The sequence below is a fragment of the Notechis scutatus genome, chromosome 4 (genome assembly GCF_049901735.1).
Source record: "Notechis scutatus isolate UNSWTSFEM ecotype Mainland chromosome 4, rNotScu1.2, whole genome shotgun sequence".
NCBI classification, from domain to species: domain Eukaryota; kingdom Metazoa; phylum Chordata; class Lepidosauria; order Squamata; family Elapidae; genus Notechis; species Notechis scutatus.
The window spans coordinates 151,739,991-151,751,500 of record NC_142012.1 but is presented as its reverse complement, the minus strand read 5'-3'; the positions used below and the strand labels follow the sequence as shown (position 1 = coordinate 151,751,500).

Here is an 11,510-nt window from a genome sequence, read left to right as displayed (position 1 = left end):
GGCTGGCAATTTCCAGAAGAGCCTTCTCTGCCATTAGGCCCAGACCTTTGGAACATCTTCTAAGGTGAGATCAGCTCCCATTCTTTTGACCTTCCATAAGGGCTTGGCACTACTACCTGGCTTGGGACCTCAACGGGGGAGTATCACACTGGAGATGGTTGATTAATTAAGAGTTAATCCCACCTCTCCACCCCACCCCGGGTATCCATCCCCCTCCTTCATTTTGTGACAGTGATTTTATTTCATTGTGTTGTCATTTTATTGAATTAGGAACATTTATTTTTGATGGTGTTAATGTTTTTATTCTGTAAGCCGTCCAGAGTCACTTCGAACCAAGATGGATGACAAATAAATATAATAATTTATAAATAAATAAATAAATGAAAATCCAAATCCCCTAGCAAAATAATATAAAAATCAATTCACAGACTGCAAGCATACACAAGCACATAGCCAAGGCTGGAAGAACTCAACAGAATTGGACAAATTCTGCATCCTGCCGCAGGGCCATAGGATGGGCCCAATTTCCAATTTGGCTGATACAAAAGAGAAAACCCAGGTCTTAAATTCTACGACAAGACTAATAGGGTTGTATCTCAAGACAAATTTATTCAAAAGTGCAAGTGCAACAGAGAAGGCACACCTCCCATTTTGTGACATTGTTCAGAAGGAATATGGAGCCTGCTCACCCTATGCAACCCACTGAAATGGGTAGAAATAATGATGATAGGCATATAACCATAAGGCCATAACCCATATAGGACTTTATAGGTGATAACCATCCCCTTGAAATGTACCCAGAAATGGACTAGGAACCAGTGTAGTTCAAGGAGTAGTGATACATGTGCATGGATCAGGTTGTGCCCATTAATACCCATATTCCATATTTTTGAATAGTGGCAGCTTCCAGATAGTTTGATTGTCCTCTAACACTAAAGTGGAAAAGTGTTAAACGTTCCTATGCCGCTTCTTCAAAGTTGAAGCCAAACGAGGAGCATGCTGGGAAACATTGGACAAATTCTGCATCCTGCCGCAGGGTTATAGCAACACACAATATACTCTAAATAATCAGACGAACAATATCGAAGCATTAGTTTTTATAATTTTAAAATTACTGTAGTGTCTCAAATGTGGGTTGGCATCAGATACACATTTTTAAAAGTACTCTAATGATTGGAGCATCTTGCAGGTAGCACTACTATCTGCTTGGGCTTGGTGGCTAAGCCAAGGTAGCCTTGTTTGTTACTTGGATGATGGGTAGAGGAATTCCAGAGATGTTGCTTAGGAGTATCCCAACAGTTGAAGAACATCCCAACAAACCATTTCTGGAAGACTGTGAAGAAAACCACATAGATGAAGTCATGCTCAGGCTAGGGCTGTTATTGCCTTATTTGTGTTTGGAGTAAGATAATGATAAGTAGCTCACTAAGAGCCATCCTCACTTTGTGACAGGCAATGGGAAGATGCTTATTTGAAGATCGCGGCCACTGCCAAAAATGAGCATACGTGCTCATTTAATAAACCCACCAATATTGAGTTCCCCAGGGCTGGGGAATTCTGGGAGTTGAAGTCCTCATATATTAAAAGTTGCTTGTTGTGAAACAATGCTCTCCATGAACAGATAGATACCACAATACTATATGTCTGTACGCATGAATGTGGTTCATGCTATGCAATATTCTTGCTCTAAAATTGATGCAGGCAGGACACTCAGAGCCTTTAAAGTACGAATTGGGAAACTTTTACATATCGCCTCAAAAACAAGAGCTGTGCCTTCTTGTGAAATATGCCAAGAGAAAAACAGACAGATGTTACATTAGATACGTTGAGTCAAAGGAGGAAAATAAAAATAACAAAATTTGTGTGTGAAGACAAGGAACTCAATGGATCTGTTACTGTTGCAGTTGTTTAAAAGACCGAGTATGCTACATTAAACGTACAGCAGGAGCTACAGAGGCCTTGCAGTTGAAAAGCTGTTTTCAACTATTCAGGTTGGATTGAGGAAACAAGTATAACTGCCAGGTTCACATGAATGTGCCCTTCCGTTATATCTAAGAAAGAAAGAAAAAAAGAACAGTTGTGAAATAGGGACATTGTGACATAGCTTTCTACTTCCAGAAGTAGAATTGTTGTATCATTCTTAACTACAGGTAGTCCTCAACTTACGACCGCAGTTGAGTCCAACATTTATGTTGCTAAGTGATAAATTTGTTGAGTTTTGCCCCATTTTATGACTTTTCGTGCCACATTTGTAAAGTGAAATCACTGCCCTTATTAAATTAGTAATCTGGTTAAGTGAATCTGGCTTCTCCATTGACTTTTGACTTTGTCAAGTGGTTGCCAAAGGGGATCACATGACCCCAGGACACTGCAACCGTCATAAATATGAGTCAAGCACCTGACTTTTGATCACATGACCATGGGAATGCTGCAATGGCTATAAGCCTGAAAAATGGTCTTAAGTCACTTTCTTCAGTGCCATTGTAACTTTAGTCACTGAGTGAACGGTTCTTAAGTCGAAGAGTACCTGTATAGGCAAATGTTTCGGCTATAATATTTGATGTTCCCAAGGCAATATTCCCAGAAGCAATTTCAGACTGGATATGTGTTGTGGGACTGTGCTTCAGGCTACAGATTTGTCACAATTCTCGTTGACCGGATGGTGTACTTTCCCTTCATGATTCAACACAAGAGCCATCCAAAAATATTTATATGTGCAGAATGGCAAAGGTTTGACAAGAATGATAGGTTCAATACAGGTAGGTCTTGAGAATTACAGGTTGTGAACAATAATGGTCACACAATGGGTGGGTCCTACGGCTGAACCAATTTCAGGTTCTTGCATCAGTCCCAAGTGTGAACATGCTGGACTGTGAAGGGAACCCATTGTTTGCTAGGCAGCAGTTCTGCTGAAAATGAAGAAGTGGTTTTCTGCAAGACTATCATAAAATGCGGTCATGGGACGCTGCAAACGGCTATAAATACAGCCGTGTGGCCAAGTGCCACAAGTGCAGTGATGTGACTAACAATGTGTGTGTGTGTGTAAACAATTATTGGAACGTTGGATCCGAGTTGCAAGTCTCTTTTGTCATAACTTCATCTGGCCAATATGTGCAAGTTGAAGAGTACTTTTACAATCCGGAGCCCTTGTTAAAGAACAGTCTACATTTCAAAGCAGATTGAGGAACAAAGGCATGAGTTGCTTGGCATCTCCCCTCCAGCAAATGCTTAGCGGTCTCATTAAACACAGAATGTGAACAGGTTTTGCAAACTCTTCCATCCGCTTTCTTAATAAGTATCCTATTTACTGTTTTAAGTAAGTCAGAAGGAAAAAGATTACGCAAATAACAGTAGTTGGGAGCACTGTATAAGCATCAGTCACCATTGCTGTGAATGTCTTCTGCCTAAACTGAGCACACACATAGAGACAGAAAATATACATGTTTTGTATAAAGCTGTTTTTAAATAGCAGTGTAGGGTAGAGTTGGAGTTTTCAAGGAAAATCTATAAACAGTGCTAAGACAAGTAACCAGGATTCATGAGTATCATAAAAATGCTACCAAGGTGAATAAGAATTATGAAAAATATTTCTTTTCCCAGATGTTGGATGAAAAAAAAAGAGGTAATAAGCAAATCAGACCACATTTGTGAATGGTTTTTATCAATGCACACACAAAATGTATATATTTGCACAATCAGAAAAATTAACATCTTCAGTCTGAACACTGTTGATGGGGGGGGGGGAAGCAGTTTAGGGGGGGTGGAAGAGAGAAATCTGTTAAGTCAACCACTGAAAAGGCAAGCAAATAACTAACATTATTGCCTGACAGTTTGATAGGAAAGTACTGAATCTGTATTCATAATTTCAGTTTCAGGCTGAAATTCAGTGATTCAGAGGAATGCTGTAGAACTTCAGCTTTAAAAATGTTTATAGAACTAAACACACAATGGTCTCCCAAGTCAGTCAAACAAAATATGTGCAAGAGAAAGAGGCTAATCGAGCTCCTTCAAGATTTCAAGAAATTATTTGGTCTTGGTTATCTTTTGTATGAGATTTTTTTAAAATCTTAAAACCTATTCTTCTGGTGAACACTCTTTCATGGCAGTGTCAACTCATCAAATACAGTACTCTTGTTGTTTCAAGACAGAAAGAAAAGATTAACATTAAGGCATTACACCGAGCTGCACTGTCTGCTTTTGAGAAATTAGAATCTGTTTAGTTAAACTTGAATACATGGAATGTTGGCACAGGAGCTGCAGTGGGCTGCCACTCTCACCAATTCTTGAAATTGTCCTAACATACATACATTCTGAAATGGCTTTTAATTGTACAAATTGAAAACTGGATAAAACTTCCAAGTAATAACTAACAGGTAAAATAGGGGTTTGCTTTATTTTTATGTTATGTACAGAATACATGTCTTGTACTAGGATGGGGCAGGTCAAATCAGCAGCTATAATCTCTAAATTATGCTGCTTTGTTTTATTTTTAACCTGCTGGAGATGATGCGTTCCAAACGAAATGGACAGAACAGACTGGATTTCCTAAGTTGGTTGCACACAATTAAAAAGAGTCTTAAAAATCTACAGCCAAGTGAATGGTAATAATTTGTTGGTCTTAAGCAAAAAAGTTATCTTCTTGAATGAAAACATTCTAACTAAAGTCTCACAGCTTTATGAAGATTAATAGCAGTTAAAGAGTGAACGAACTGAATAGTCTGTTGTAAGTACCAATCTGATAAATCAGCTGAGAATAAATGGAGAGTTTGTCATTCAAAATTACCGTGTTAAATTCCTATTGAAGAAATGTTTACTTACTGAAAACATGCAATCTATCAAACTAATAAGAGAGCTATATTTCTCTATATGTTTGATGACTCCTCTAGACAAAATGTCTACCGATTGACAAGTTGCTACACTTGCGAATCTTTTGATAAGCATACATTATTCAAAACTGATAACAAGTTAATAGTTTCCTTTAGTTTGCAAATCAAATTATGAACTATTTTATAAAGATGTTTGGCTAAGCTGTATACTTTTGCAAACGGGGAGAAACGCTGTTAAAAGAGTGCACCAGCCAACATAGAAAATCCAATTGTTTCTGCACAAGATTCAGTCCCAAACGATAGCTGAATTATGACTGTTCATGTAAAGGTCTAGTTTCTTGTTCCTCCTCTTCATCTTCATCGCCTTCATCTTCTTCTTCTTCACAATCCCCTTCATCAGTTTGCTGGTCAAGCTCCTCTTTTGTGATCATTTCAAAATCATTCCCATTGCCACTACTGTGCTGTGACCGGTCGTCTTCCCGCCTGTCACTGTCCGTATCCGAATTCCGCTCTCCTCCAGAACCTTCTGATCCAAAGCGTTCCTGGCCATCAGCTTTGACATCCTCGTCTTCCTTTTTCTCGCTATCAGATTTCTCTTCACTGTCAGATTTTGTCTGCTTTTTGGGTTCTAGCCGCTCCTCTTTCTTTGAGTCAGCCTTTGGTCCTTTGTATTCGTGTGTGTACAGGGGCCGGAAGGAGTCGATGAAGCCCACATCCGCGGTCAGGTTGGGTAGGAACCAGAAGTGATGTCTTCCTCCGGTTATCAGCCAGATGAGAAGGAATAGGATGCAACGGGCTGCAAGAAGGAAATGCCCAAATAAGTCGCTTTTAGAATACAGTACACAATAAACACCCCAAGAAGCAAAATCATTGTAATGTTGTTATTTAATCTATTTTTCTATTTCTCCCTTCTATAAACATGACAAAGTGGTTTACAAAATACACAATATTAAGCTGACAGTTGCCCTTAGATACTTCAATTATGTCATCGATTAAAGTATCTCATCAGCCCCACTCACCCTGATTGTTTTCATTCTTAGGTTTGGAGTAAGAGTTTTTCAACACCAATATTATTTAGACTTATATACCGCTCCACAGTGCTTTACAGCACTCTCTGAGCAGTTTACAAATGTCAGTATACTGTCATAACAATCTAGGTCTTCATTTTATATGACCTCGGAAGGATGTAAGGCTGAGTCAACCAGTCAGGATCGAACTCTTGGCAGTCAGCAGTGAGTTAGCTTGCAATACTGCATTCTAACCAAATGGTCTATGGAGGTTCTCAGTCATCTATTTTATTTTATTTTTATTTATTTTTATTTGTCAATCGCTTACAAGATAATAGGTGTAAGTATGTACATAGTTATGAATACATGAAATGGGTACATATAAGAAAAATAAAAAAGAAACAATAGGACAGGGACGGTAGGCATGTTGATGCGCTTATGCATCAGACCTCTTAGGAAAGGGGTGAGGTCAATAATAGACAGTCTAAGGTTAAAGTTTTGGGGTTTGGGGAAGAAACCTCATAGTTGTCCCAAAGGTGCTTTTTCAAGAGGCAACTGGACTTTTTTGTTTTTCTTTGAAGACATTTCACTTCTGATTTTAGAAGCTTCTTCAGCTCTGCATTCTAACCATTGTGCCACCATGGCTGAGTTTTTCAGCTTTCAAATCCCTATTTTTTTGGGCTAAATAACACCAAACAGTGAGGATATTATTTCTGTACAGGAACTACTGCTGGGAAAATTTGGCTTAGCAACCAGAGAAAAGTTGATTCCAAGTGCCTTGAAAATGTATCGACTTTCAAGGAAGAGAGCTTGTTCACATCTTACCACGTATATGTTTACTATTCACCATTGTCCTATATATAAATGTTTCCCATATAGCCTAAATTTTATCATAAGGGGTATTTCTATCTGATAATTAACTATGCGCTAAACTGAGACATTATTATTTATAAAACCATAAGTGTAGATAAAATGGAAATAAAGTAATAAGATTACTTTCAAGATACATTTTGGAAGCGAGGTGTTTTTTTTTAACCCAACCTATAAAATACGGGTCAAAACCCTATCATTGCTTATTTCTGTAGTGTGTTGATTTGGTCTACGGACATATTAAATGTTAAATGTGAATGAATAAATGAACAAAAAAAGAGAGGAAAAATTCTCTGTGTTATGGAGAAGTTGATCAAGTTGAACTGATCTCTCAATAGGAGAAGTAAGATTTCTGCTTGGGGTTAGTCTGAACATCTGTGAAGCGGAAGGGAAGAGACATTGTCTCTGAATGCCAAGCCTGAATGCCAAGCCTAGGGAACATGCGTGTCTCAATCTCTGGGTCTGAGCACACGTCAAGGTGTTCTTCCCAAGAGCTACTACTGAATTTCCCCTCCACTTTCCAAAGCACAGATAGTCCTCGACTTATGACTATTCGTTTAGTGACCGTCTGAAGTGCTGAAAAAAAAAGGGGACTTAAGACTGGTCTTCGCACTTAGCCACCGTCATAGCGCCTCTAGGACCACGTGATTGGGAACCAGGTGCTTGGCAACTAGATTGCATTATGATGGTTATAGCATCCTGCACTCCTGTGATTGCCATTTGTGATCTTCCCCCTGGCTTCTAGCAAGCAAAGTCAATGGGGATGCTGCAGTGCAGGGATTCAAATAATTTAACAACCGGTTCACCCAGGGTCAGGTTGGCTGTCGTGGGAGGTGTGGCCCATCCCTGTCCACCAGCTCCACCGCACATGTGGGACGAGCCTCCCGCGATTGCCAACCTGACCCTGGGCAAACCGGTTGTTAAATTACCACACACCTCCCTGGCTTTTAAGGTACAATGGAGAAATGGGCAATGGAGCGGCTGGATCGAGGGAAGGAGGAGGAGCAAGGAAAAGAAAGAGGGAAAGCAGCCTTCTCCTTCCCTTGCGCTGGCCGCCCCATTGCCCGTTTCTCCATTGCAGTGCAGCGCCCAGGATCCACCTTGATAGCCGTGTATGTGTGTGTGTAATTTAACAACTGGTTTGCTCGAACAGATGCAAACTGGCTGAATCACATCACTGGGGTGCTGGCAGGGAAGGTTGCAAGTTGCAGTGATATACTGCCTCGCTTAACAGGGGCAGCATTTAATGATTTTTTTAAAAATCCCAATTGTGGTCTTAACTTGAGGACTACCCTTAGGGCTTAAATCTTATCTCGGAGGCAGAGAGTGTGTTCTAGAGGAATTTGTACAGATTGTCAACAAAAGCAGTTCAGCACGAAGGTAAACATTTGGATCCATTGTTTTGTAAGTCTGAACTGAATACTCTTTGCTCTTTGCACCGTGATGGTGCAGTGGTTAGAGTGCAGTACTGCAGGCTACAACTGCCTACAGCTTGGCCGTTCAAGCTTGTCTCACCAGGCTGAAGTTTGACTCAGCCTTCTATCCTTCCGAGGTTGTTAAAATGAGGACCTAGATTGTTGGGGGCAAGATGCTGACTCAATAAACTGCTTAGAGAGGGCTGTAAAGCACTGTGAAAGTCTACGTGCTATATTGTTATCTTATGCCTGGCTTTTCATAATTCCTAACTAAGCAGAATATGGCTTGAAGTATAAGTAAGTAAGCCTACTGACACTTTATTTTCTGTATACTGTTAATAATGTCATTTTTGCAATCAACACTTGCAAAATTGAACTAGATGTGGCAATCTTTTAGAGGGAGGAAGTTACAGCCACAAACCATATTCTACATACTTTCAAAGGACATTCTGAACATTTATTAAAATTACTGTTAAAAAGCACAGAAAGGTACAGTTCACAACAATTTGTTAAGGGTTATAAATCAAAATGATTAATTTTGTCGGTAATTATTAATGCATAAGTAATTAGAATGATCTGTGATCTCAGAGAAGTACCATGTTTACAGACTTTTGACTTTTTTGCTACAATTAAGGTCTGCTTTTCTCAATCTGCATGCTGCAGTGACTTGATCAATAAACAGATTAAAAAAACCCAAAAACAAATGAAATTGTCTCCCCTGCTGCTTTCCCCCCTTAGTTTCATGCTTTTGAGTTTTGTACATCTAGTTTTATTTCAATGCCAAGTATAGATTCCATTTAAATTGATCCACAGAGATTTGTTTTGAGCTCAAATAAATACAAGTATTGAAACAAAGCAAGTAATTCATCCCCAGATGTGGTTGAAATAAAGAGATACTTCAGAATTATGGACATAGAGTAGAGAATACTATAAATGGATTTGCAAGGCACAATCTAGTCTGTCAGCCATGCCAGACCAGACACTTTTTATCTGACCTTAGCACAGCTAATTAATAACGAGAGGAAAAGGTAAAAACAAAAAATTCCTAGGACAGCAGCAAAGCAAATAGAAAAATACCACGCACGGCTCCTAAAACAACTCATGGTGGCAAAAGCAATCAAGTAGGCAAGACTTCTCTCTCGAGACTGATGCATTTAGTTTATCCCCTGAGACAGAAAAGGCAACTGGCATATCCGAATTACTTCTTATAGCTCACAAGAAGCTCATCTGTGGCCAGCTCAATGCTGACATACAGTGGCCGCCTAAGAAATATACACACTGGGCACTTTCAATAGGCCAAAAAGTTGTTAAGATGGGCCATGGAAAGAGAAACAGAGAAACAAACCAACAACTTACCAACTGCCAGGAGAAGAATGCTTGCCACAAAACAGCCGGCACCTACGCTTAAATAATAAACTCCCACACGCATCTCCGCAGGCCAAAGTGGGAACAGAGTTGCAGCTATAACAGCAGTCACTGTTAAAAGATAGATAGACATGTATATATATATTTGTTTTCTGAAGTTTTCGTGGGTACTTACATGTATGTTATTCAGCTTTGTTCGGGTATTTTCCCACATCATTATAGTTGTGCTTTTAAAGCACAACTATCTATCTATCTATCTATCTACACACACACACACACACACACACACGTATGGTATTCAGCTTTGTTCGGGTATTTTCCCACGTCATTATAGTTGTGCTTTTAAAGTTGTAGCAACGTTTCGGCAGAATCTCATCTGCCATCATCAGGCTTCTGTACAGTGTTCGTCTGTGAGTCAGACTTTCACAGCCGTTTCTGTTTTAAATTTGGGGCTAGCCTACTGCTGTGTTAGAATGGTTTTTTCTTTATCTTGATTGGTTGGGAGTCTTCCAACCAATCAGTATGAAAAAAACAAAAACCATTCTGGCACAGCAGTAGGCTAGCACCAAATTTAACACAGAAATGGCTGTGAAAACCTGACACACAGACAATCCCAATACAGAAGCCTGATGATGGCAGATGAGATTCTGCCGAAACATCGCTGCAACTTTAAAAGCGTAACTATAATGGCATGGGAAAATACCCAAACAAAGCTGAATACCATACGTGTGTGTGTGTGTGTATGAAAATTATTGAGCAATTTAAATTTGGTTTGGGATGTTTAGCTTTCAGTCTAATTGGTTATATCTATCAACAATATTCAGGAACATGTTATTATGATTGTTTTTAACCTGGTACATCCACTGTGTTACTTGCTTTTATTTGTATAGGAAATGAAATCTTAGGACTGTACAATGGTTTTGAAAGGGTCAATGAAGTGGTTTTTTTTTTTCATTTCAATGGGATTGGGCCAAGAGATCTTTGTGAAAGAATGCTCTCGGGGACACACGCACACAGTCTGACTGAAAAAAGTATCAACTTTCCTTCATTTATTTCCTATGTAAAATCAACTGATGTGCAAGTGTGCAAATGTAACTGTCTCTTTAGATTCAATAACTGGTTGTGCCATCTTTAGTTGCAATAATTGCAACCAAACACTTTCAGTAATTGGTGATCAGTTTCTCAACTTATGGTGGAGGAATTCTGGCCTGTTCTTCACTGGTGAATTGCTTTAACTCGGTAATGCTGAGGATTTGCTTGCATGCACTGCTCATTTTGTGACTGGCCCAATATTTCTAGTTATAGGCCTTTAGAATCTATGAAAACTTCATTGCAATGAGGGCAGCTTAAGTATCTAACCTTTAAATAGAGCGGGTCTGATTCTGATTGTTTAAAGAGGTACTCACTCAACAGGCCTTAGTTATCTCTTTAATTGAACTTATTTTGCCACAGACACTGTTTGCATTTTGGGTAAATTTCTTCATGCCATAAATGAAACAAGCACCACATTTTGGTATTTTTTTTCAAGTATACACTCATTATAACCCCAGGAAACTCTGAAAACATTCTGTGGCAAAGACACACAAAAATTCAGAAAATCTGAATGGGGAAAATACTTTTGCACATTATATAAATAGTCTATTAGTTTTACCGCATCCCATTCCTAATAAACTGGAATAGATTGGAATTTGGGGGGGAAATGATCTAGCTCCATCCTTGCCTATGCATGATTCCATTCATATTAATAACATTAACATTCTTTAGAAGCATCAGAAACATATTTCATAAGTATATTGTGGTTGGCATCCATGCAATCACCTCACCTTTCTAAGATTAGGGGACATCTTTGAAAATTGCTAGAGAGATAAGGTTTCTATTGTCCATATTCCATTTCAATATCAACCTTGTAATTATAGACTAAAGGTGTAAGACTTGAAATGGAACAATTCTCACTTGTGTCTTTAACATGAAGCAATTCTGAGAAGTGGAAAAGTGGTTTGGCAAAGGGGCTGTGATAAATTTTTCCT

The 11,510-nt window shown here is 39.0% G+C and overlaps 1 protein-coding gene across 3 annotated transcripts in view; it reads right to left on the bottom strand.

Annotated features, from left to right (window-relative positions):
- Positions 1 to 3,644: 3,644 nt before the first annotated feature.
- Positions 3,645 to 11,510, bottom strand: part of SEC62 (SEC62 preprotein translocation factor) — a 30,999-nt gene continuing 23,133 nt past the window's right edge. For all 3 annotated transcript variants that reach the window (XM_087965337.1, XM_026666158.2, XM_087965338.1), the window contains exons 7-8: positions 9,475 to 9,594; positions 3,645 to 5,622 (exon numbers count right to left, since the gene is read on the bottom strand). In XM_087965337.1, coding sequence (XP_087821463.1) covers positions 5,135 to 5,622; positions 9,475 to 9,594 — 608 coding nt within the window. In that variant the 3' untranslated portion in view covers positions 3,645 to 5,134. The remainder of the gene's footprint in view (positions 5,623 to 9,474; positions 9,595 to 11,510) is intronic.